We start from the raw sequence: 24591 nt of genomic DNA, 5'->3' as shown, positions 1-24591 counted from the left end.
TTAAGAAATCCGACTTCATAAAACTTAGGGAAGTGCTGGGTGAGATCCCATGGACAGTAATACTAAAAGGAAAGGGAGTTCATGATGGCTGGGAGTTTGTTAAGAGGGAGATAGTAAAAGCACAATGTCAGGCAATACCAATGAGATGGAAACATGGAAGGTGCCTAAAGAAGCCAGGGTGGCTATCTAAAGAACTTTTAACTGAGTTAAGATTAAAAAAGGATGTGTACAAAAAAATGGAAAAGGGGGGAAACCACCAAAGAGGAATTCAAACAAATAGCCAGCACGTGTAGACACAAAGTCAGAAAAGCTAAAGCACAGAATGAACTCAGGCTTGCTAGTGAGGTTAAAAGCAACAAAAAGGCTTTTATGGGTATGTCCATAGCAAAAGGAAGAACAAAGAAACAGTGGGGTCACTCAGAGGAGAAGATGGTGAAATGCAAACAGGGGACACAGAAAGGGCTGAACTCCTCAATGCCTTCTTTGCCTCAGTCTTCTCCGATAAAGAAAACAATGCCCGACCTGAAGAATTTGGAGCAAATGATTCAGCAAAGGAAACACAGCCCAGAATAACTAAGGAGATAGTACAAGAACATTTGGCTAGTTTAGATGTATTCAAGTCTCCAGGGCCAGATGAACTGCATCCAAGAGTATTAAAAGAACTGGCAGATGTGATCTCAGAACCACTGGCAGTCATCTTTGAGAATTCCTGGAGAACAGGCGAAGTCCCGGCAGACTGGAGGAGGGCAAATGTTGTCCCTATTTTCAAAAAGGGGGAAAGAGAGGACCCAAATAATTACCGCCCAGTCAGTCTGACATCAATACCAGGGAAGATTATGGAGCAGATCATTAAGAAAACAGTCTGTGAACACCTAGAAAGGAATGCTGTGATCACCAATAGTCAGCATGGATTTCTGAAAAATAAGTCATGTCAGACTAACCTGATCTCGTTTTTTGACAGAATTACAAGCCTGGTAGATGAAGGGAACGCAGTGGATGTAGCCTACCTTGATTTCAGCAAGGCATTTGACAAGGTGCCCCATGATATTCTTGTAAAGAAGCTGGTAAAATGCGGTCTTGACTATGCTACCACTCAGTGGATTTGTAACTGGCTGACTGACCGAACCCAAAGGGTGCTCATCAATGGTTCCTCTTCATCCTGGAGAAGAGTGACTAGTGGGGTGCCACAGGGTTCTGTCTTGGGCCCGGTCTTATTCAACATCTTTATCAACGACTTGGATGATGGACTCAAGGGCATCCTGATCAAATTTGCAGATGACACCAAACTGGGAGGGGTGGCTAACACCCCAGAGGACAGGATCACACTTCAAAACGACCTTGACAGATTAGAGAACTGGGCCAAAACAAACAAGATGAATTTTAACAGGGAGAAATGTAAAGTATTGCACTTGGGCAAAAAAAATGAGAGGCACAAATACAAGGTGGGTGACACCTGGCTTGAGAGCAGTACATGTGAAAAGGATCTAGGAGTCTTGGTTGACCACAAACTTGACATGAGCCAACACTGTGACGCGGCAGCTAAAAAAGCCAATGCAATTCTGGGCCTCATCAATAGGGTATAGCATCTAGATCAAGGGAAGTAATAGTGCCACTGTATTCTGCTCTGGTCAGACCTCACCTGGAGTACTGTGTCCAGTTCTGGGCACCACAATTCAAGAAGGACACTGACAAACTGGGACGTGTCCAGAGGAGGGCAACCAAAATGGTCAAAGGCCTGGAAATGATGCCTTATGAGGAACGGCTAAGGGAGCTGGGCATGTTTAGCCTGGAGAAGAGGAGGTTAAGGGGTGATATGATAGCCATGTTCAAATATATAAAAGTTTGTCACATAGAGGAGGGAGAAAGGTTGTTTTCTGCTGCTCCAGAGAAGTGGACACGGAGCAATGGATCCAAACTACAAGAAAGAAGATTCCACCTAAACATTAGGAAGAACTTCCTGAGAGTAAGAGCTGTTCGGCAGTGGAATTTGCTGCCAAGGAGTGTGGTGGAGTCTCCTTCGTTGGAGGTCTTTAAGCAGAGGCTTGACAACCATATGTCAGGAGTGCTCTGATGGTGTTTCCTGCTTGGCAGGGGGTTGGACTCGATGGCCCTTGTGGTCTCTTCCAACTCTATGATTCTATGATTCTATGATTCTAGTAAACTCAGGTATTTATGGACCTCCAAATAAAATGTTTGCAGAGTAGTATTTTTAGTTTTCTTTTCTTTTCTTTTCTATACCACTTTATATTTTTAAGAAAAAGTCTCAAAGCCGTTTATAACACATTAAAACATCAAATATAACAATCCAGAATAAAACATTACTGAAGAAAGTCAAAGATAAAGTATTAATTCAAAGCAGTGTAGTTAACAGGAAACTAAAGTATTACCTTAAAGATTTCAAAACAAAACCTTATAAAGGTGGTCAACTACAGAATGTGCATTTAACGCGGCAAAGTTAACAAAAAAACTTAAACATTTCAAAGAAGGAAGTTGGATATAAAATGCACATTTAAAACAGCACAATCAGCAAGAGAATAAAATTTTACCTTAAGCCAGTGCTTTTTTTCTTTAAAAAATATGTTTAGGGTTACTCTCATTTTCCTACTCCTATTAAAATACTGCCCCCCAATGAGGCCAAACTTAGATTCATAAAATGTTTAGGGGTCTGCGTCCCCCCAGAAAAAAGCACTTGTCTTAAACAGAGAACATACCTGCTACTGTTGCTGCCAGTCCTGCCAGTGGTGGTTGGTGCTGGCTGTGAAAGCTCAGGCTTGAAGAACTGCATCTGTGCTAAGAGAAAACCAAGATGGTCTCTGGCCTCTTCAACAGCCCCAGCTTTTGTAGCTGGAGTCAGTCAGGGCCCTTCCTCCCAGGCCAGGTGGGAAAAGGCCGGCAAGGCAGGGGTTAAGTCTTCCAGGACTCACAGCCAAGATGCTCTGCAGGAGGAGGCCTTCAGAAACCTTCAGTGACCTTGCTGGATGGCAGCACCTTTCTAAACCGTGTGCCCTCCAAGGTTCTGGGCTCAAATTTCCATCCAGAGATTTTGGACCAAAACTCCCCTCAGTTTCAGCCAATTTGCCTAAAGAGCTGGCCTGGAAAGGCAGCTTTAGAGGGCAATTTTAAAATAGGGAAAGTATGGGGATAAGGGGAAGGAGAAAATAAATTTTGCCTCTGGAGGAAGACTTGGATAATGGAGCACCCACAGCCACAACTTCTTTTGGGGTGGGCACAATGCCATGAATATGGCAGCAGGAGAGTTAAACCAGAAGGGCAGCAGTCAAAGGCCTGGCTCTTGGCCTCGACTCAAGGCTACAAGAGGCTTGTTGTGGCTGCAGGGAAGTGAGTCAAGGAGGTGAAAGCAGAGAGCCCGGACCACAAGCCCCGTTGGTCCCAGGCCAAGTAACCTACTTTCATCAGCCAGCCAAAGGGAGGGACCAGAACGCAAGCAGCCAGCCTGGGCTGAAATGCCGGAGCAGATGCGCCTGGCTTGGAATCTGCCAGTAAATATGCTCTGCTGCTGCTGCTGCTGCTGTTGCGCTTCCAGGCTGAGCTCTCCAGCTGAGAGATCCGCTCTTGCTTGCTGCCCGGCCATCCGTTGTTGTGTGTGCTTCATGAGTCTTGGGCAAAGTTCCTAGAAGAAGCCAGTCAGCTCCCGGGCCAGAGTTTGCCATGGCAGCTCCCTTCCTCTAAGTAGAGGTCTGCAGTTTTATGAGGGGTTAGGTCTTCCTTAGTTTCCTTCTCTCCTCCCTCTGTTTTCTTTTAGAGCTCTTGATTACCCTTGGAAGAGAAGGCCTTGAAAGGACTTCAGAATGAGGCTGGGACAAGGACTCTCCCCATTTCTCCTGCTGCTGGGAGGATTTGCCACAATTCAGTGCCAGGTAAGAGCTCATCCTGCCAACCTGTCTGTTCACTTTGGCTTTTCTTTCCAGCCGCCTTAGCAGCGCATTAGAAGAGGGATAAGCAGACTTCCAGCTTGCGGTGCAGTCGGGTAATTTTAGACTCTGCCCTTCAATCACCTTAGCAGGTTTGAGGGATGGGGAGCTTCTTGAGATGGTCATGTATTGCTGCACTTCCATTGCAAGGCCAGCTCTGCTCTGCTGGGGGACCCCTTCTGCCCCTGCTGCTGATGTCTGTCCCAAAGTCCAACCCTGACAGCACTAGGGGGCATGGCCTCTTGCTTCAATCCCTTACACACCCGCCCCCCAGAACGGCAAGAAGGAGCAAGAGAGAATGTTGTAAGTGTGTAGTGCTTAGTTTTAAGTCCTGCGCTGCACACCATTTGGGGGAGCAATCCTAACTGGTGCAGAGGCTGGTGGGCGGAGATGTGTTGGGGGAGAGGCAGACAATTGTTGCAGCAGCTTGAAGTAGTCCAACTGGACCCCATGCTATCATGCAACATCATTGGGACTTGCTTGGGATCCAGTAGATCCTGGGCTGACTCAGCCCCTCCTTGCCTCTGGAACATCACCTGCCTGGATTTTGGAGAGGGGGGGTGCTCTGCACTGGTGGATTGACACTTGGCTCACCCCTCAGGCAGGATGCCATCTTAGCCTGCAGTGGCACCTCCACCCAATCAAATTCTTTCTGGTGGGGTGGGGGCTAGGTTACTCAGCCAATTTATCTCTTCTTAAAAAACAGTGTTTAAGTGAGTTAAACAACAAAGGGACCACCTGAGAACCCGTAACTCATTTTGCTTCACTTGGGAATGGCAGGAGATGGAGCTCTCCCTGCTGCAAAGCATCTCTCGCTTGCTGGTTGGGACTGATTGGAGTTGCAGCCCAAAATATGTGGAGGGCTCCGGGTTGGGGAAGGCTGCTCCAGAGCTTAGGAAGTAGCTGTGAAATAGGACTTTCTCTGACAATGTCTTTCCTTAAAAAAGCCAACGTTTCCCCTCTGTGTCTTGGCAGGAATTTTCTTTTTATGCTGCATTGGGAGCTCGGTCAAAGGGTAAGTAGCCAGGATTAGCACCCCAGTTCCAAAATGAATGAGTGGGGTGTGCTATTCTGAGCAGAAAGACACAAACAAACTGGGTGGTCTCTTTTGATTTTGCTCTCTCGGTCCTCGGGGTCCCCACACAGAACACCAAACTAAGCCCCGTTCTGGGCTCAGGATCTGTAACTGGAATTTTAAGCAAGCGTGGAAATCTGTGACCTAACTTGTTCAAAAACTTGTTCATAACTTGGGTTTTGTAAATGGAATGAAGTTGGGATTCGTTTGGCAAGGCCAAAAGTAGCGTAAAAGTAGCTATTGCTAATGATAATATTGGGATTTATCCAGAGCTTAGTCCTACTCTGAGTAGACCTATGGACGTTAATGGACATGGCTGAGCTGCTTTAATTTCAATGAGGCTGCTTGGAGCCTGACTAGCACTGGATACAAGGAAACACCATTAATATTAATATTTCATACACTGCTTAATGGCAAGCAGTTTTATGAAGTTGAGGATAAATGAACCGTAGGGCCAAAGCAGAACGGTCACGGGCAGGCAGGACTAGCTGCACAAGTATTCCAAGTTGCTGACCCCGGATACCCACATGGCACGATCCGTTTGCTTGCAACAAGAGTGAGCACTGGGGACTTTAAAACTGCAGAGTGTGCTGGAAGAAAGCAGGCTGCTTAAATCAGGCAGCACAACTGCTAATCCTGCATTGCTCCCCCTCGCCAAAATCACCAGCTATTGCCTCCTTGCCCCCCAAGGCTCCGGGGACTTCAGGAGGCTCTGCCCAACATGGTTTTTTGAAACTTTTCTCTGCAGCCATGAGGACCAGGCAGAAGCTTGCTTCTGATTAATAAGAGTATTACAGGGACTGTCTAGTTGTTACGATCACGTGGCAGCCCTATGCAGATGCAAATAATGCACTGCCCTGGAGGAAAAATATTTTGGATTTACCACCCTCCCTTTGTCTGACAAGGTTTGAAAGCATTTCCAAGAACTTGGAAGAGAAGGTGGACATTTCCCTTTCTCCTTTACAGCACACATGGACCTTGGCAAGTGGCAGGCTCCAAAATGGCCCCATCACCCACAGACAGCAGTGAGGCAGAAAGAGGGTGACTGCTGAGCTGTGGAGGCTGGTTCCTGAGGGCATATGGGGCAGTGCCCTACATCCTCAGTCTGCTTTCAAGGACACTAGGAGAGGATATATTGTTTAGTCGTTATCCTTCCTTGTTCACATTTGTAAGATCAGAGCACCATCCTTTGCAGCTTTTAAACTTGGAAGCTAAGGCAAGGTTAATTTAACCTTCTACTACAATAATCCAGGATGTTTTAAGGCAGACTGGATATCCCGATGTTACTCCTTTTCTCCCCCTTAAAAACACCAATCACACAAACATTGTTTTGTGAAGAAATAAAAGTAGTATTTACTTACATAATCTAGGTCTTGAAGCAAGAGTTAGAGTAGCAAAATGAAGGCAGGTTTAAAACTGCTAAGTTACCAAAGTACAAAGTACTGTCTGAGCTATAGACCCCTGATGGGCACGTGTGGTCAATTTGGAAGCAGGATAAAGAAAAAGGAGACTGCCCAGGCAGGAAGGAAGGATGTAGTGTAACAGCTTCCTGCCAAGCTCTGCCTGTCACTGGCGACCTGGCACCACCTACTGTTGACCGCCTGGCTTATGTCCTCCCACTTCCAGCCGCCATTGCTGCTGAGCAGGGAACAAAGGGAAGTTTGGTGCCTGGAGGGTGGGAAGTGGTGGTGTGGGGGACTCTTCTCAAGAGCCCTTCCTCTCTCCTGATTGCAGTTGTATGTAAAGACCCGGTAACACAAGAGATCTACCAGTTCAGGGACAGTTGGCTACGCCAAAGAGAAAAAGAACTTGAATATTGTCGGTGTGCGACCAACAGCATCATTTGTCATATCGTGCCAGGCACAGGTGGGTATTAGATGGGTAGATATGGGAGACAGTTTGGGTGCAGGATGTGACAATGAAGCGGGTGACCCAAACTTTTGCAGCTTCTTTCATAGGACCCTGGGACCCGATGGCGGGAGCTTGACAGTCTTGCCTTGGTCCTAGGAACACCTCTCCTGTGATGTTGCTCACTGTCGTCCTCCTCCTGCAGCAACTTGCAAGGCTTCCAAAGGCAGTGAGTGGGGTAGTTGAAAACGCCCAATCCACGATGTGGCTCCCTAGAACCCCTTTTAACTGCAGAGGCCAGCAAGTAGTGCACTTAAGACCTTCTGCAAGCCACGTATCCGCTCTGCCTTTGAGTTGCTCCTCCACCCCAAGAGGTTATGGGCCCAGGAACTGAAAGCACTCGACTGCTGGCGGGGGAAACCTGAGGTTCTCTTTCTTCTTTGTCTGACAGCCTGCAGCAGGAGGAAACAGTGCTTCAATGAGGGCCGCTGCAAGCAAGCGTTATACTCTTCTAACTTCTTCATCTGCTTATGCCGCCCAGGCTTCTCTGGGAAGCGCTGTGAGATTGGTGAGTAATTGGTATGCAATGTGGTTGGATGGCTGATTGATTAATTGATTGATTGCATTTATAGTTCACCTTCTTCTCCAAGGAGTTCAAGGTATTATACGGGGGCCTCCCCCTCCTCATTTAATCCACACAACAACCCTGTGAAGCTGAGGGGCAGTGATTGGCTCTGCGTCGAACAGGATTTGAACCCCAATCTCCCAGGACTGACACTCTAACCACTGCACCACATTTATTGTGGGCTGCAATATAAGGAGCCCTGACTTGGGTTGAAAGCCACTGTGCAGACGCTTGGCCTTTATTTGGCTTTCATCTTGGTAATCCTTACAACAGTTCTAGGTGGCAGGCAGGCATTATTCTCCCCTGCCTTGCTTGTCTATTATTGGATGCATTTGATGTGGGATATACAGTGGTACCTCGGGTTACATATGCTTCAGGTTACAGACTCCGCTAACCCAGAAATATTACCTTGGGTTAAGAACTTTGCTTCAGGATGAGAACAGAAATTGTGTGGTAGCAGTGGGAGGTCCCATTAGCTAAAGTGGTGCTTCAGGTTAAGAACAGTTTCAGGTTAAGAACGGACCTCCGGAACGAATTAAGTACTTAACCTGAGGTACCACTGTACCGTATTGGCCCCAAAATAAGCCATACTCCCCCCCCAAAAAAAATTCTGATTGTGAAAAGTTAAAATATGGCTTATATTTATGACCTTACAGTATCACTGCTGAAACAGCTGCCCACGAGGGCCGTCAGGGGTGTGGGAAAACAGCTCCCGTCCCAACCGCGTCTCTCAAGCCTCCCCTAAGCCACTGTAAGGATGGGGGAAGGGGGGAGGCCTCCGGCAAAGCGGTGTAGCTCCCCCCCCCCAAGGAAGCAGCCTGAGAATGTGGGGCAGTGGCGCACAGGCCACCTACCACTGCCAAGCCGCCTCTGCTGTCGGCTTGGGGAGATAGTGCCAGGAGGCGGTAGTGTTGGGAGGTGGGCGCGCAGCACCCTCAGAACTGAGCACCGGCTTGGGGAGCAGGGTGGCAAGCACTGGTGCCGACTGCCCCCCACCCCCGTTGAGGGCAGTAGTACGAGGAGGTGGGCTGCACCTGCAAATAAGCCTTGAATTTTAAAGGTGTGGCTTATTTGTGGATGTCGCTTATATTTGGGCCAATACGGTAATCCATTGGCACAGTCAAATACAACATTCCTTGTTTGCCTAGAGTGGACACAGACAGGGGGAAGTTGATCCAGCCAGTTGAACTTCCTGTTACACCTGGTCTAGAACATCCTCCCCCTGCATGTGACCAGGTAGGTGGGCGTGGCCCTTGCAGACCCTACAAAACGTCCAGTCACGCAGCCGCCCTCCTCTCTTGATGCCATGCTCTCCTGATCCTGATGCATTTTGCTGTCTGCTGGCTCTCAGCCACCACGACAGGGGCTCATTCCCATATGGGATGAACTCAAGCTCTCTTCTGTAACTCTAAGCTGAAGCCTGCCTTCAGGATCCAGCTGTGAACTGAATGTGAGCAAAGTTTTAAAAGAAGCTTCTTGTGTATTTATTCTTTTTAGGAGGGATAAAAGGGGTCTTACCAGGAACAAAATCTAACCTGAACAAATCCAGATTGGATTACTTAAGTATAGAGATCCAACTGAATCCACCAACTAGCTTCCTGCTATATATTGGGGAATGAACTTTGCTGTACGACTCACTAGCGTGAGTTAGGAAGGATAATATTTAATCAATATATCCTCTCCTAGTATCCACAACATTCCCACATTTGATTTATTACCTTCCCTCAGCGTAAGATCCAAGGCTGGGTCACAACAATTTAAAATACAACATACAAAAAGCAGTTTAAAAGAAACAAAACCAATGCCTGCAGGTGCGTACACAGAAAAATTCTGGTCTGCTTAAGACCACATCTGCGTTTGACACAAATGAAGCCATAATATGAACTGGAAACTTCTTTGCCTGCAGCCGTTTTGGGGGAAATAGCTGTGGGTCCCCAATTTGGAGAACACTCCTGAACCAGATCAGAACCCTGCTTTGGTTCCCCACTGAAAATGGCCCCCTGCCTGCCTGGCTGCTGCTGTTATGATTAATTAGTACAAGACTGCATATGCTGCCTTTCATTTCAAGAAGAAATACCTGAATTTGGTATACCTAGAATCATAGAATCACAGAGTTGGAAGAGACCACAAGGGCCATCGAGTCCAACCCCCTGCCAAGCAGGAAACACCATCAGAGCACTCCTGACATATGGTTGTCAAGCCTCTGCTTAAAGACCTCCAAAGGAGGAGACTCCACCACACTCCTTGGCAGCAAATTCCACTGTCGAACAGCTCTTACTCTCAGGAAGTTCTTCCTAATGTTTAGGTGGAATCTTCTTTCTTGTAGTTTGGATCCATTGCTCCGTGTCCGCTTCTCTGGAGCAGCAGAAAACAACCTTTCTCCCTCCTCTATGTGACATCCTTTTATATATTTGAACATGGCTATCATATCACCCCTTAACCTCCTCTTCTCCAGGCTAAACATACCTGCAGCAGTTTTCTCTCCAAAATAAAAGCGAGCAAGTTTAAGCAGCCTTGTTCCAAGATGTGACTGGGGTGGGATGGTCAGAGTGCCAGCTCCTACTCCCAGAGAGGAGGGTTCAATTCCCCACTCAGCCAGGAAGCACCTTAGTCGGCGTTTGCAGCCTCCCTCACAGGGTTGTTGTGAGGAAGAAATGGGGAGGAGGAGAACCATGTACACCACCGTGTGTGTGTGTGTGTGTGTGTGTGTGTGTGTGTGTTACATTTATATACCACCTTTACTCCCAAGCAGCTCCTTGGAAGAAAAGGGTGGTATAGAAATGTAATAAATAAATTGTAATAAGAATAAATTGTATGTAGCTTGGCTGCCAGGCCTGCTGGCTTTGCTAGCTGTGCCTGTGAGGGAGAGGCAGCGTGGAAGCAGCATCTGGCATAAAGTGTCATGAGCTTCCTGCTTCTTCCAGTCCAAGATGGCTGGAATAGTGGGGAAGGAGGAGGACTGCATCACAGAGCAGGGAGGACATAGGTGGAGATGGCCTTGTGGTTCTTCCATCCTCCACCTCATCTAGCAGGGGGCAAAAATGGGCACAGGAGTGAATGTGAATTTTGCTTTGGTTCATGAGGCTGGTTTCTACACACAAACTGTGGCATTCCGCTCTATCCTCCAGCCAGACAAGCAAGAACCATTATCAGAGTTCAAGACCACATTCCAGCAAGTCAGAAACATTTGAGGAGAGGTTGCAAAGTAGGGCTAGTGAGAGGGGTGGAGATTCTGAGGGCAGGGGGGCCTGGAGAGAGTCCCAGGGGCGAAACAGAATAGACCTGGGGGGTCACATGTGGCCCATAGGCCTCTGCTGTCTAGCCCCCAGTGACCACAGCTGCAATCTCCCATCTTGATCCCGAGCAGCCCCATGGATGCAAGATGTGTGCAGAGTACCTTTGGAGAACAGGCGGGAGACTGAATGCTCTGCTCCTCCTTTTTCAGATACCAAAGCCAAGTGTTACCAGGGCGCTGGAGAGGGCTACATGGGGACATGGAACACAACTGTGAGTGGAGCCAAGTGCTTGAACTGGAAGCTCGATTCCTTGAGGAATAAGCGGTACAATGCGTACCGGGCAGATGCCGCTAGGTTGGGCCTTGGAAACCACAACTATTGCAGGTGAGAAAGTGAGTTTAGGAGGGGCCTCTTCCTCTTCTTGCCCCCCAATACCATGGGACATTATTGCAGTCAAACCAATAATTCATGTTTTACCAGATTGGCACATGAAGGGGCTCATAGAGCTTTCTTGTCAAATTTGCTAGAGAGAACTCTGTGAGATCACTTCCTTTGTCTGCTTTGGCAGGAAGCTGTAGCCCTACATCCTTCCAGCCTGGGCAGCCTCCTCTTTCTTCGTCATGCTTCCAAGCTGACCACATGTCCATGTCTGAGGTCTGCAGCTCAGACACAATTTTGAACTTACCTTTTGTACTTTGGTAACTTAGATAGTACAATCGTACTTTGGTTTTGGAACAGCTTAGTTCCTGAACATTTTGGCTCCTGAATGCTGCAAACCCAGAAGTGAGTGTTTCAGTTTGCAAACTATTTTTGGAAGTTGAACGTCCAACAGGGCTTCTGCGGCTTCCGATTGGCTGCAGGAGCTTCCTGCAGCCAATCAGAAGCCACGCTTTAGTTTCTGAACGTTTTGGAAGTCAAATGGACTTCCAGAATGGATTCCTTTCGACTTCCAAGGTACGACTGTAGTTATAAACATGCTTTTATTTGGTGCTGCAATTGCTACTTCAGCCTAGATTGTGTAAATAAATACTACTTTTACTTCTTTACAAAACAGTGTTGTGATTGTTGTTTTTAAAGGGTAGACAATGGGTAATACCAGGAAAATCCAGTCTGCCTTTAGAGCATCCTGGATTATTGTTTGTAAAAGCTTAAATCAAACTTTTCTTAGCTTCAAAGTTTAAGCTGCAAAGGATGGTACTCTGTTGATCTCACAAATGTGAGCAAGGAAGAATAATAACTAAACCATGTATCCTCTCCTAGTGCCGAAATCCATTCCCACAAATACATCCTTGTAGGCAAAATCTACTCTGAGCGGGAGAAATATTGACATTGTCAAATAAGGATGCTGCAGAGCTGGAAAAGGTTCAGAAAAGGGCGACCAAAATGGTTGAGAGCATCTCCACTGTGAGGAAAGGTTACAACATTTTAGTTTAGTGTAAGTGAGACTTTGGGAAGACACACAAGGTGGAGGTGTATAATATCATTTCATCATAATTTCATGAAACTGTGTGCGCTTTGTGGAGAAAGGGAATAAATAGGAAGACATCTAGGCCATATAGTGAAGCTGAAGATTGGAAGATTCAGGGCTGACAACAGGAAGGACGTCTTCCCTCAGGGCTTAGAATTAAACTATGGAGCTCCTTCCCCCAAGGCGTAGTGTCAACCACCAACTTGGGTTGAGAAGACCAATTTCCACGAGCCTAAGAGGAGTCTGTGGGAGCCGGTGGAGGCAAAGCAGAGTCACAATGGCCAGCAGCCATCAAGAGCCCCTCTCCGCTGCTGCCTCCTCCTCCTCCTCCTCCTCCTCCTCCTCCATGAATTGGTCCAGTTCTCTTTTAAAGACATTCCGGTTGGTGGTTACCACTGCCCCTGTGGGAGTGAGTTCCAGAGCTGAATTCTGCACTTCATGAAGAATTATTTTTTAAAAAAATCTATCCTGAATCTTCCAACATTCAGCTTCATTGGGTGTGATATGAGAGAGGGAAGAAAACGTCTCCAACCACTTTCTTCATGCCTTGCATAATTTCATAAAATTTCATTGTGTCACCTCACACTTGCCTTTTCTCTAAATTAAAAAGTCCCCAATGCAACAGCCTTTCTTCATAGGAGAGTCACTCCATCCCTTAATTAATTTGGCAGCCCTTTTCTTGACCTTTTCCTGGGGGATAAGGCTGTCAGTGGCTACTGGCCTTGACGGAGGTGATGCTTCCCTGGGGGGGGGGGGAGGCAGTCGGCTTCTGAATAGCAAGTGGGGGGCGGGACAGGGCAAGTGCTGTTGCACCCAGGAAAGGCTGCTTCCAAGCCTTTCACTGACTTCTAGTTGGCTGCTGTGAGAACCGAGTGTCTGTCTAGATGTTTCTTCGTATGATCTAGCAAGACTCTTCCTACATTCTTAAAATTATCAGTGTATTATTTTGAGTATAAATGTTGGCCTCCCCCCCCCCATTTTTTCCCTTATTTTTGAGGTTGCAGCTGAGTTTGCAGCTGTCCCCAGTGGTGCAGTGGGCCAGTGCATCTGGCTATCAACCAGAAGGTTGGTGGTTGGACTAGATGACCCCTGGAGTCCCTTCCAGCTCTACAATTCCACACTGCTATGATAAATGTCTTAATGGTACAAAATGCCCAGTGTTTGCCTTTCCTTTCCTCTAGAAACCCTGATTCCGACATCATGCCCTGGTGCTTTGTCTACAAAGGAAACAAGTACAGCTTTGAGTTCTGCAGCCTCCCTCCCTGCGCCAACAGTAGGTTCAAGGCTCCTCTGCAGTGGGGCAGAGCCAGATGGGGCGGTGAAAATGTTGTGCTATGAGCATTGGAGCCGAAGGGAAGAAGGCTTTTAGCAGTTTCTCTCCACATCACGGCCCTGATCCAAATTAACTTGTGTGAATTCCACACCCACACACTTGTATTTTGGTCTGCTCCTTTTCAATAGAAATATGCACCAGACTCCGAGAATCTTGCGTGGAATCTGGAGCTCTAGTTCCACCACAATCATTCCCTATTTGTGCAGCATGTTTAGTTTTGCAGAAACAAAGAATTGGCTTCATCTATGGTTATTGCCATGCTTGCGGGAAAATGGAGTAGAAAACCTGTGTTAGTTGGCCTCAGTGACCAAACTCGCTCATTACGGTAGAAAAAGGAGACAATGAGAAGATGCAATATATACTAAAAGAGACTTGATTATGAATTAAATAAAAATGGGAGGGTGCTGGCTTCAAATAATCATTTTGCAATGTTCTGATGGCATTCAACTTAAACATTTTCTTAATGTTGCATTTTGGATATTGATACCTTCATGCTTGCAGGAAAAATGTATTATCTTGTTTATTACAAATTATTTAATAGGGCTCGTATTCATAAGGTATGTGTAAGCTTTGTTCTAAGACATGTACAGTAACTTTCGGCTTTTTATTAGGCCAGTCACACTTCTCTGTAGTCTCTCAGCCTCACTCACCTCACAGAGTGTTTGTTGTGGGGGAGGAAGGGAAAGGAGAATGTTAGCCGCTTTGAGACTCCTTCGGGTAGTGATAAAGCGGGATATTAAATCCAAACTCTCCTCCTCCTCCTCCTCCTCCTCCTCCTCCTCCTCCTCCTCCTCCTTTTTCTTCTTGTCTGTGTTGGTTTTCTAGTTAAATAAAAATCATTTAAAACTTTTCTAGTTAAATAAAATATGTAAAATTTAATTTAAGAACCAGCCCCATCCCTTATAACATCTATGGGGCTGTACAGATGAAAAGTGGATCCCTGCCCCAAGGTTCATACATTTAAGGCACACACACCCCCAACTTGGAAACTGTGGGTCATCAGGGGTGCTGGGAATTGTAGCTCTGTGAGAGGTAAACTATAGCTCCTATGATTCTTAGGGGGGGGATGTGCTTTTAATGTAGGCTTCACAATTGAAAATCTGCAGTGAGAAAAAAACTCAAACTATATGCCCCATGAATGTGGTTCGGGACTGATGCAAACCTGCCTTTTTTGTCACAGAAAGCCACACTTGCATTTCTGGAAGAGGCAACAACTATCGAGGTCCCCACAACCGCACGGAATCGGGTGCTGCTTGCTTGAGGTGGGATTCCCAGTTCCTTACTGGGTTGGTCTTCAATTCCCATCGGGAGGATGCAGAGCAGCTCGGTCTCACCAGCCACAACTTCTGCAGGTAAGCCGACCCTCACCTTTTCTCCTTGCAGTTTTTTGTCCAAAAAGAAAAACTAAATGCAAAACATGGCTTATTGATAAGATATGTGTTTGGCTTTTCCATAAAGGCTCTGGACCACTCTGCCTTATCTAGTGTAAGAACAATAACCTGCTGATTGGCTCTGCCCTGTGTGCTGCTTTTATTGAATTCATAGAAATAATTCTGCAATTAGATGAGGCTGTGTTTTTTGGGTCATCCAATCCATTTGTGCCATTTCATTCATGTTTGCTACAAATGCCTATGTGGTTGTTGATAAAATATTGGTGAAAACCCGAATTTGGATGTGGTCATGTGTAGGATTGCATTCAGGGTCTTGGTGTGTGTTCCACTGGTGTACGCATATATGATCTTGCACACTGGTAAAAAACCACACACCACACACAATGAATCTCGATGCAGTTATCTAGAAACTCAGGAAGTGGACTTGTACATTCCCTGCACCCACCACAATATGGCACTGACTGGCATTGGCACTGACTGGAGATGGAACGTGGGTCCCTTGGCATCCCACCATTGGCCAGGCTGGTGGGAAACATCTGGAGGGCATGTTTAGCAGCCACTTTCCAACTTTCACTGAGAGTCCCCTTCTATCTGGGATCCTTTTAACTGAACATTTCAGGGACTGAACCTGGGACCTTCTGCACCTGTGGTCCATCCCTGAATGTACCTTGACTTGTCCCAAGGCAACCTTGACGCATTGTGGCAATGCATTGGTAGTGTGTTACCAGGGCACATCTGTGCACCGGGAACACATTGCAGGGAAGGGAAGAAGTGCAAAAGAACGGAAAGCTGTTGCAAAACATGCCTGCCTAGTGCTCTGTCCAACTTGAAAACAGTAAAAACAAGGGAGAGTTTCAATAGCATTGCTTTCCAGTGCAGAAACTATTCAGATATTTTAGAATAAAATTGGGATGAGGACAATTTCTCAAGCGCCCCCTTCCCAAGGACTCTTGAGTGAGGCTTTGAATCACAGTTGAGGCCAGAGGCCACTTCACACAGTGTCTGTGAAAGCCGACCAGGAGGAGGAGATGATGCTGGATTTAATGGCTTTTGACTATCCCCAAATGTTTCCAGGCCTGCCTGTGACTTTATAGTATAGGATGGATTGATGGATGGACACAGGAAGTCACAGCTGATGCAGAGCTTTCTGTGGCCTGGACCAGTTTCAAATTCATGTTGTGTTAAGCTGGGTGGGGAACCTTTGGCCCTCCGGTTGTTGCTGAACTCCAACTCCCATGCACCCACAAAAAGGGCCAAGGATGTTGGGAACTATCATTCAGCACCGTCTGGAGGGCCGCTTGAGTCATGGCTTTCCCCCAAATAATTCTGGGAAATATGGTTTGTTAAGGGTGCTCAGAGTTGTTAGGAGTCTCATATTTGCCTCCCAGAGCTACAATTCCCAGAGTGTTTCAACTATTCATCCCTCTTCACAGGGAACTCTGGGAATTCTAGCTCTCGGATCAGGAACAGGAGTCTCCTACTAACCTTCAGGCTACTTAACAAACTGCAGCTCCCAGAATTCTTTGCAGGAAGCCCTCTAAAGTGGTATCATAGTGTTTTAAATGTATGGTGAGAATGTGGCGCCTTCCTTAGAGCCTTGACCAATCTGCATTGAATGGGGCTGATGGCCAAAACGTCAGGAGTGTTGGGAAAAAGCTGTTCTAAGTACATGCAAAAAACAAAGAACGTTATCAAGCAGCCCTCCGTAAACTCCAGAACATCATCCTCAGGGGACATACAAACCTGGGTAGCCCACACTGCTGCTCTTTGCAGGGGCAGAGAGGGGGGAGCATTTGATCTCTGAAGTAATCCTGTTCCACTTTTGTGTTGCAGGAATCCTGATAATAGCACCCAGCCTTGGTGCCACGTGCTCAGGGGTGGCAAGAGGAAATGGGAATACTGCAATGTGCCAGCTTGCTGTAAGTGCCCGCCTTATCCGTGGGGCAAAATGCCAGCAAACTGCATTTCAGTTGCTGGCTCCAATGGTGTTTTGATGTACCTTTACTATTGTTTTCATTGCTTTGTATTTTATAATAATGTTTCTAAATGTTGTGAGCCACCTTGGCTCTAGCTTTGGGAGGAAAGGTGGGATAAATACTACTGCTGTCTATTGTCTCTATGATTCTATGAATTCTTCTATGAATGTCTTATGAGCACCTACCAAAGACCTTCCTCTTCCAACTTTTAAGCAGAGATCTTTCTGTGTCTGCATCTGTAGTGGAATTGTTTTGAAGATGCTTTTATCATTGAACTGTTTGCCACCCTGGTTCCTTTGAGAGGACGGATGGGATAGCAATGTGCTAAATAAATGAAGAGGTCGGCCCTGGGAGAGCATTTTGCCCCAAGCGGAGAGTTAACGTTGTATCTGAGTCTGGGGTACATTTTCCTTGTTTTCCTGGCCACCTACAGCCACGTGTGGAACGAGAAAGTACCGTCAGTCTCAGTTTCGGATCAAAGGAGGCCTCTACTCATACATCCAGTCCCACCCATGGCAGGCAGCCATCTTTGTCAGGGTACAAGGAGTGGAGGCCTACCTCTGTGGTGGGGTCCTGATCCATTCCTGTTGGGTCCTCTCAGCTGCCCACTGCTTTGTGGAAAGGTAAGAGTCCAGCGCCTGATTTGCCATCTCTTCTGTACTTGCTGCCCCCTCAGGAAGTCTCTTGAAGTCAGAGGCAATTTGTGGTTCTGGAGATGAAGGGCCAAGTGGGAGTTAGCAACATTTGTGCATTTAGCAATTGTTCCGTTCGTGCAGGTTTTTCTTGGAGTAATAGCAGGTGGGATTCTGCTGTGGGGAGGGTTTGCTGCTGCAGTCCGGATCTCCCCCGCTCCTCTTCCTGCTATTTGTATTGGGAGGCAAGTCCCAATTCTCCATCTACCTCAATACCCCCCCCCCCCCTGGACAGGAAACATCCCTTCAAGGTCTGGGGCAGGGTTTTTTGTTTTTCCCCCCAAGACACAAAATGTTTGCTTTGTTGTTATATGAAAGTAATCCATCCAGCAACTTTGCAAGGCAGCCAGTTTTCTCCCCCTGTAAGGGATGTTGTGAAGAAAGACAGTCGTTCCTTAACTAACGCACCAAGAAATGTAGCCTTTCTTGGCCCTTTAAAATGGATAGGAAATGTTGCACCCGAGCAGGGACGAAAAGAGCCAAACGACACCAAGGGGTTAAATCCAGAGAAAGAGCTTTTATTCTGCCATTGGGGGGGGGCAGAGGAGCAAGTGTGATAGAGTCACAAAACAAGCACGATTTCACAGCCATTTGCACAGAGTATATATTCCTCTTCCAGTTCCCTCCCCTTTCTCCTCCTTATGAAAAGTTCTGCCCCATGTCTCCTGAGCATGAACAGAAAGTTCCTGTCTTGGGACTCTTTTTGGACTCTTCCCAGAAAGGGGGTGAGAAACCAAAGGGGGTTTCAGAGTGTTCAGATATGTTTCATTCTCTTGTCCTGGCATAGTTCCCGGAAAGAAAGTTGCAATCTGGTTTTAACAGGGCCACTGGCCTTAGAAACAAAAAGGCTCTGAGAATCAATGGACTCTGTTCTCTACCTTCGTTAGAGTCTTTTTGTTACAGCAAGAGGAATATGCTTAGCTAACGCTTTTAGCCTTATTTGAAAAGTGCTTGAGGCGAGGCTTTGAGGCCTGGCTGGGGAGGGGGAATTCATAAACAGTTTGGGGGTTTTAGGGTAACCTTAACTGACTGTCTTTCTTCAGTTGCATATGGTTGAGCTGAAGCTTGAACAAAGGCCTTCCAGTTCCTCTTCTGGACAACCACGGTGGTCAGTTAGCTGCAAAGCCATGGTTACAACTGGACCTTGAAGCAACACTTGAGCAAGGAAGTTGAAGTCTGTATTTTTAGGAGCATAAATTACACCTGAACTTGGCAGTCACCAAAGCTGTCCCCCCCGCCCCCCGATTCTGTAGGTTTGACACCAGTCGTCTCAAGGTTGTGTTGGGCAGGACTTCCCGCAGAAACCCGGAATGGTCTGAACAGACATTCTCAGTGGAGAAATACGTTGTACATAAAAGCTTTGTGCAAAGCACCTTTGACAACGATATTGGTAAGACCTTTCCCTCCCTGCACACAGACCTAGATCTGCACCTGCTCCAGCCTCTTGCCTTGACCCACCCTGCCTTTTTCTTTGCTTTTTCTCTTTTTGCTAGCTCTTCTGAAGCTGAAGTCCTTGTACAATGAGTGTGCAATGGAGACAGATTCCGTTCGTCCTGTCTGCCTCCCAGAGCCTGGCCTGAAGCTGCCTGACTGGACAGAATGTGAGATCTCAGGCTACGGCAAGCATGAAGAATGTAAGAACTTCTGGCTTGCTTCAGACGGTGGCCTCTGAGAGTTGTGCTCCTAAGCCCCATCCCAGTAGCTAGCTAGGGAGACACCAACCCCTTCCATTTCTCTTTCTCATCTTTCCAGTTTGTTACACTTCTGCATCAGATTGAGAATTTTTGTACATGTCCATTTTCTAAGCAGTTTCCCCTAAAATAATGAAAGTCATCTTGTTTTAATTAATACAGGCATTCCTGTGTATGATTTTTCTAATGTTTGTTTATTAAGGTGTATGCATCTTTTGTATGAAAGTGCTTTGCAAAAATTGGAGAAGGGTGAATCTCAAAAGATAATTGTATTGTGGTTTGGGAAATGCAAATATGTAAGTTAGTTTTTCAAATCAAACCAAGCAAATTTCTCCCTCTCCTATTCTGCATCCAAACCCCTTCTGCATTTTGAGCAATGTTGAGCAGTGTTGGAGAACTTGCCAGTGGATTCTGGGTCTCTCTCACTGCCTTTGACAGCCCCCCCCCCCAAAAAAAAACTGTGCAACCTTCCCTTTCCTTGCAGTAGTCCTAGGCCAGTGATGGCGAACCTTTTTTTTTTCATCATTAAATTTTTATTCAGAATTTGTAAAGAACAAACAAATATGAAAATAAACACATTTACATAGATTATTATTCCCATTCCCCATACTATACAAACAAATAGTAAACATAAAAATCATAAAAAAGAAAATCATAATATTTTAGGCTCTCCCGAGCCTTTGACTTCCCTTCACCCTTTTGGTAAGTATCAAATAAATTCCATGATTGCGTATTTAATTTTTAAACTTATAGTTATTCGCTGATAGAGTTACTCTAGCTAGCCCCGCCAGTTCATCTTATAAATCCGTTCCAATATATTTCCAAAATTTACTCCAATTTTTCTGGAATTTCTGATCATCTTGGTCTCGTATTCTGCCTGTTAATCTATCAAGCTCGGCGTAGTTTATCATTTTGACCTGCTAGTCACTTATACTAGGCATAGTTTCTATTTTCCAATTTTGTGCCAGCATAGTTCTTGCCGCTGTGGTGGCATAGAGAAATATTTTTTATCTTCATTTTTTATTTCTTTGCCCATGATTCCCAGCAAGAAGGCCTCAGGTCTTAGTGATGGCGAACCCTTTAGAGACAGAGTGCCCAAACTGCAACCCAAAACCCACTTATTTTTCGCAAAGTGCCAACACGGCAATTTAACCTGAATACTGAGGTTTTAGTTTAGAAAAAACAACTCATACATTAACATATTTTGTCTTAAAAGAAAAACACAATTACAGAGCTTTCAATGATACAAACAACTTTTTATTGAAAGGTAAAAGTTTGCATTATCCTTGTTTGGGAAATCATGAAAAAGGGAATTACTCCCAGACAACATGGCCGTTTTGATAGTTTCCCTTCCAGAAACTTCTTTGGGAGATTTCAAAGCAGAAGCTGCATGGCCGCCTGTCATGGATGCTGTAGCTGAGATCCCTGCATCGCAGGGGGTTGGATTCCATCACCCTCGAGTTCCCTTCCAACTCCCCACAATCCTATGAGAAAACCAAAACAGTCTCTTTTGGCCTCCACTGTGTGTCCCCTAGCCGGAAGGATCTTGCACTTACCCATGGCGATGGGAGAGAGTTCAGCTCAAAAGTTTACTTCCCAGCCTGACCAAGCAGGCAAAAAGGAAATTTCGGTCACAGCCTGGGAGGGAGGAGCCCCAGCACAGTTCATAGGGGCAGCACGCGCGCTGAATAGAGCTGCGCATGTGCAAGTAGCCGGTTTGCCACCCGCGGGCTGCAGCTGAAACGGGAAGGTTCCATTCCGCTGTCTTGAAGCGCCTCGGTACAGAAGTGCCAGTAAGCCGGGTGGCGTTTTGCTCCCTCCTGCACAACTGGGCTTGAGAAGTGTAGCCCGGCGGGCCAGCCATTGAGTCATAGGAGTGTGGGGAGTCGGAAAGGGCGACGGGGTGCGTGCCCACAGAGAGGGCTCTGAGTGCCTCCTCTGGCACGCATGCCATAGCTTCACCACCACTCACCTAGGTAGCAGCAGGGGGGGGGGGGAAGGTTGTTTCACAAATGCCTTATGTACTTGCTGAAATTAAGGTCACTTGGTCTGGAATGGGACTGTCCAGTTGCCAGATTTCGTCTGTTGCACAGCTGCAGAATCAGCCTCTCTCAATAAACATCTCCCTGCTCCTAATTTGATGCAGTGTTTGTCTGTGAGATGAATTCCTATCTGCTTACTAACTGATCTATATGACTGAACCAAGTTTACACCAGCAGAGCATCTGGCTTCTATTAGAGCTAGCCAGATCCCGAAAGTGGTGACCTTTATCCTACGTGTTTTGGGAACTTCATTTCTTCTTTCCAAATTTCTGTGTGCCATGGCTTTCCAAGCCCATGAAAAGGCAGCTACCTGGAGCAGAGGCAGCCAGCGCCTGGCCCTGGGCCTTGCATGCCCACCTGTGCCTGGGATGCCTCTCTTGAGAGGGCTGGGGTGGAGAGCTTGCATGAGGGAAAGCTCATTCAAACAAAAGCCTATCTCTGTATGCAGAAACCTGGCTTTTCTCTGAAATCTTGTTTTCCGTGTGCAGTGAATTCTTTGCTTTTCTTTGGTATTGAGGAACATTCTGCCATTTGAGCCTCTGACTCTTAACTGCCTTCATGGTTGACTCTACAGTCAGTGGTCATATATATCCTGCAGTATGCAGAACATGGTGCAGAGACTTGTTGAATCAGGGGTGGGGAACCTTTTCTGACTGGGGGGAAATATCTTTATCTCCCCACCCCTGCCCGGCCAGACTTGGGTCAGTCGCTTGACATCACTATGATGTCAGGTGATGCTGCACTTTGACGCTCCAATTTGCCAGGACTTCAAAGTGCAGTATATGGGATGGTTTGAAAGCCTTTTGCAAACAGCCCCAGTGCTGTGCTTTGGCTACAGGCACCTGTTCCTTTTTTCTTTTCTTTTTTTTTGAAAAAAAGATTTTATTAAGACTTTTCATAATACATACAATTGAACAACAAACTAATCTAAACAAAAACAACGAAAAGAAGAGGGGTGGAAGAATGATTCAAAGTCCTGTTTCCAGCTGTTCTTCCCTCTGCTAGGTGATGTTTTTCCAGTCTTCAATTCAGGCATTCAATTTTCTTTCAAGACAAGAAGTCCAAAAGAGGTTCTCTGATGATTATTATAGATAAACATCAGCCGTAACCTTCTGCCAATCCAACATCACAACTTTTGTTCTAATATTAAGAAGTATTCAGTCCTTGCTCTTTATTCACTCCAGAGTTTCTTCACTGTGATTATGTACAGTGGTGCCTCGCAAGACAAAAAGAATCCGTTCTGTGATTCTCTTCGTCTAGCGGTTTTTTCGTCTTGCGAAGCAAGCCCATTGAAGGATTAGCGGATTAGCGCTATTAGCGGCTTTTAGCGGCTTATCTGCTGATCGGATCAGCTGATAAGCGGCTTAGCGGCTTAGAAAAGGGGGGGGGGGAAAAACCAGCAGGAACTCGCAAGACATTTTCGTCTTGCGAAGCAAGCCCATAGGAAATTCGTTTTGCGAAGCACCTCCAAAACGGAAAACTCTTTCGTCTAGCGAGTTTTCCGTCTTGCGAGGCATTCGTCTTGCGGGGCACCACTGTATTAAGACAATAATCCAGATTAATATGTTCTCTTTCTATCTACAGTTTCTGCTTTCTTCTCGGAGCGTCTGAAGGAAGGACATGTGAGGCTCTATCCAGACAGCCAATGCACACCCAAGCTCCTTTCAAACAGGACGGTCACTGAGAACATGCTGTGTGCAGGAGACACCAGGGAGATGGACGATGCCTGCAAGGTAATCCCAGTTCTAGGAATGTTAGGAATTGCCCTGCTGGATCAGACTAGCAGCCTGCAAAGCTCACAAGGAGGACATCAAAGCAATGTCCTATTTTTTTGTCTCTAGATTCTGAGGATCAGAGGTAAATAACATCTGACTTTGGAGATCCCATATTTCAGAGCGGGCGGGGGAAGCTGGACATAGGATTTTTAAAAATAAATAGCCATTGTGGCTTATAGCCATGGTTTGATAATAATGATGATGATGATGATGATATTTATATGCCACTCATCTGACTGGATTGCCCCAGCCACTCTGGGCAGCTTTCAGCAAAATATAAACACACAATCAAACATTAAAAACTTCCCAGAACAGGGATGCCTTCAGATGTCTTCTAAAAGTCATTTGTTTATCTGACATATGATGGGAGAGTGTTCCACAGGTTGGGTGCCATTACCCATAAGGCCTTTTATCTGCCACGAATTTTGTCTGCCTAAGCTGTCGACCATCCCTGCACTTTGCAGTAGTGAATCACATAGAGCAGTGTTTCTCAGACTTGGGTCCTCAGCTGTTGTTGGACTTCAACTCCCCTCATGGCTGACCACTGGTTCTGCTAGCCAAGGATGATGGGTGTTGTACAACAACAGCTGAGGAGCCAAGTTTGAGAAACACTGCCAATCAATTTAACTGAGTAACCTCTTGAGTTTCGTGATGATGAACTCTACAATTCTGTGATTCTGTTGTATTTCCTTTTGGGGCCCTTTTTAAAATATAGTTTTTTGAGTGGATGCAAACATTTTGAACTACACTTCAGGACCAGGCTGGGGAAGGCTGCTTCACCCTTTCCTCCTAGATCACCATATCTCTTTGGCATCAACCTTTGCAAACAGCGTTCATGAAAGCAGCAAGGAAACCCACTGACCCACTTAAAGGTTAGCTCATTTGGGCGCCTGGGTATAGGCAGCTTATTTAGATACTGGTTCCTGGATCTGCTGATCGTAGGAGGACTAGGTGGCTAATTGTGGCTAAAGACTTGTCTTCAGTGAGCCTTAAAATGAATAATGAACCTGTTGCTCACTTAATGCACCCCCTCCTTTTTCTTTTCTTTTTGCAGGGCGATTCTGGTGGGCCTTTGGTTTGTCTGAACAATGGCCAAATGAACCTGCTGGGGATCATCAGCTGGGGCGTGGGTTGTGGGAAGAAAGGCATTCCGGGCGTCTACACAAAGGTGGTTCACTATCTGAGCTGGATTCAGGAGAACATGAAGCCTTGATGGCACCTGCAAGCCAGTCATTCCTCCCATTGGAATCTCCTTGCATCAGGGAGAGACAGTGGATGGCAGAACACGAAACTTGCTTCCATATGTATGGAGTGGAAACTGGCAGAAAGCAGGCATGTGCATGTCTGAAGGCACCTGCGTGTCCAGCATGCATATGACCCCGACATGCACTTTATGAGAGGAATGAAATCTTCAGCATAGAGCTACACTTGCCTTGTTTAAAGGAGTGTATATCTTTCCCACTTCCACACAGTTAAGAACTTTTCAAACCAGGAAGCGCTGTAAAGA

General features: G+C 46.3%; 1 protein-coding gene across 3 annotated transcripts in view; it reads left to right on the top strand.

Moving 5' to 3' along the window:
* The window catches only part of LOC309536189 (tissue-type plasminogen activator-like), a gene marked incomplete at its 3' end in the record, with an annotated part of 32304 nt that extends 8007 nt beyond the window's left edge, over positions 1–24297 (top strand). For all 3 annotated transcript variants that reach the window (XM_082230149.1, XM_082230150.1, XM_082230148.1), the window contains exons 2-14: positions 3764–3878; positions 4908–4947; positions 6742–6873; positions 7307–7423; positions 10926–11100; positions 13366–13457; positions 14698–14869; positions 16742–16827; positions 17318–17507; positions 18830–18966; positions 19070–19210; positions 22894–23042; positions 24139–24297. In XM_082230149.1, the coding sequence (XP_082086275.1) occupies positions 3810–3878; positions 4908–4947; positions 6742–6873; positions 7307–7423; positions 10926–11100; positions 13366–13457; positions 14698–14869; positions 16742–16827; positions 17318–17507; positions 18830–18966; positions 19070–19210; positions 22894–23042; positions 24139–24297 (1659 nt within the window). In that variant the 5' untranslated portion in view covers positions 3764–3809. The remainder of the gene's footprint in view (positions 1–3763; positions 3879–4907; positions 4948–6741; positions 6874–7306; positions 7424–10925; positions 11101–13365; positions 13458–14697; positions 14870–16741; positions 16828–17317; positions 17508–18829; positions 18967–19069; positions 19211–22893; positions 23043–24138) is intronic.
* Positions 24298–24591: the final 294 nt, after the last annotated feature.

The sequence above is a fragment of the Podarcis vaucheri genome (genome assembly GCF_965113315.1).
Source record: "Podarcis vaucheri genome assembly, chromosome: 7".
In the NCBI taxonomy this organism is placed as follows: Eukaryota; Metazoa; Chordata; class Lepidosauria; order Squamata; family Lacertidae; genus Podarcis; species Podarcis vaucheri.
The sequence above is the reverse complement of the archived record's forward strand: the minus strand, read 5'-3'. Positions and strand labels throughout refer to the sequence as shown.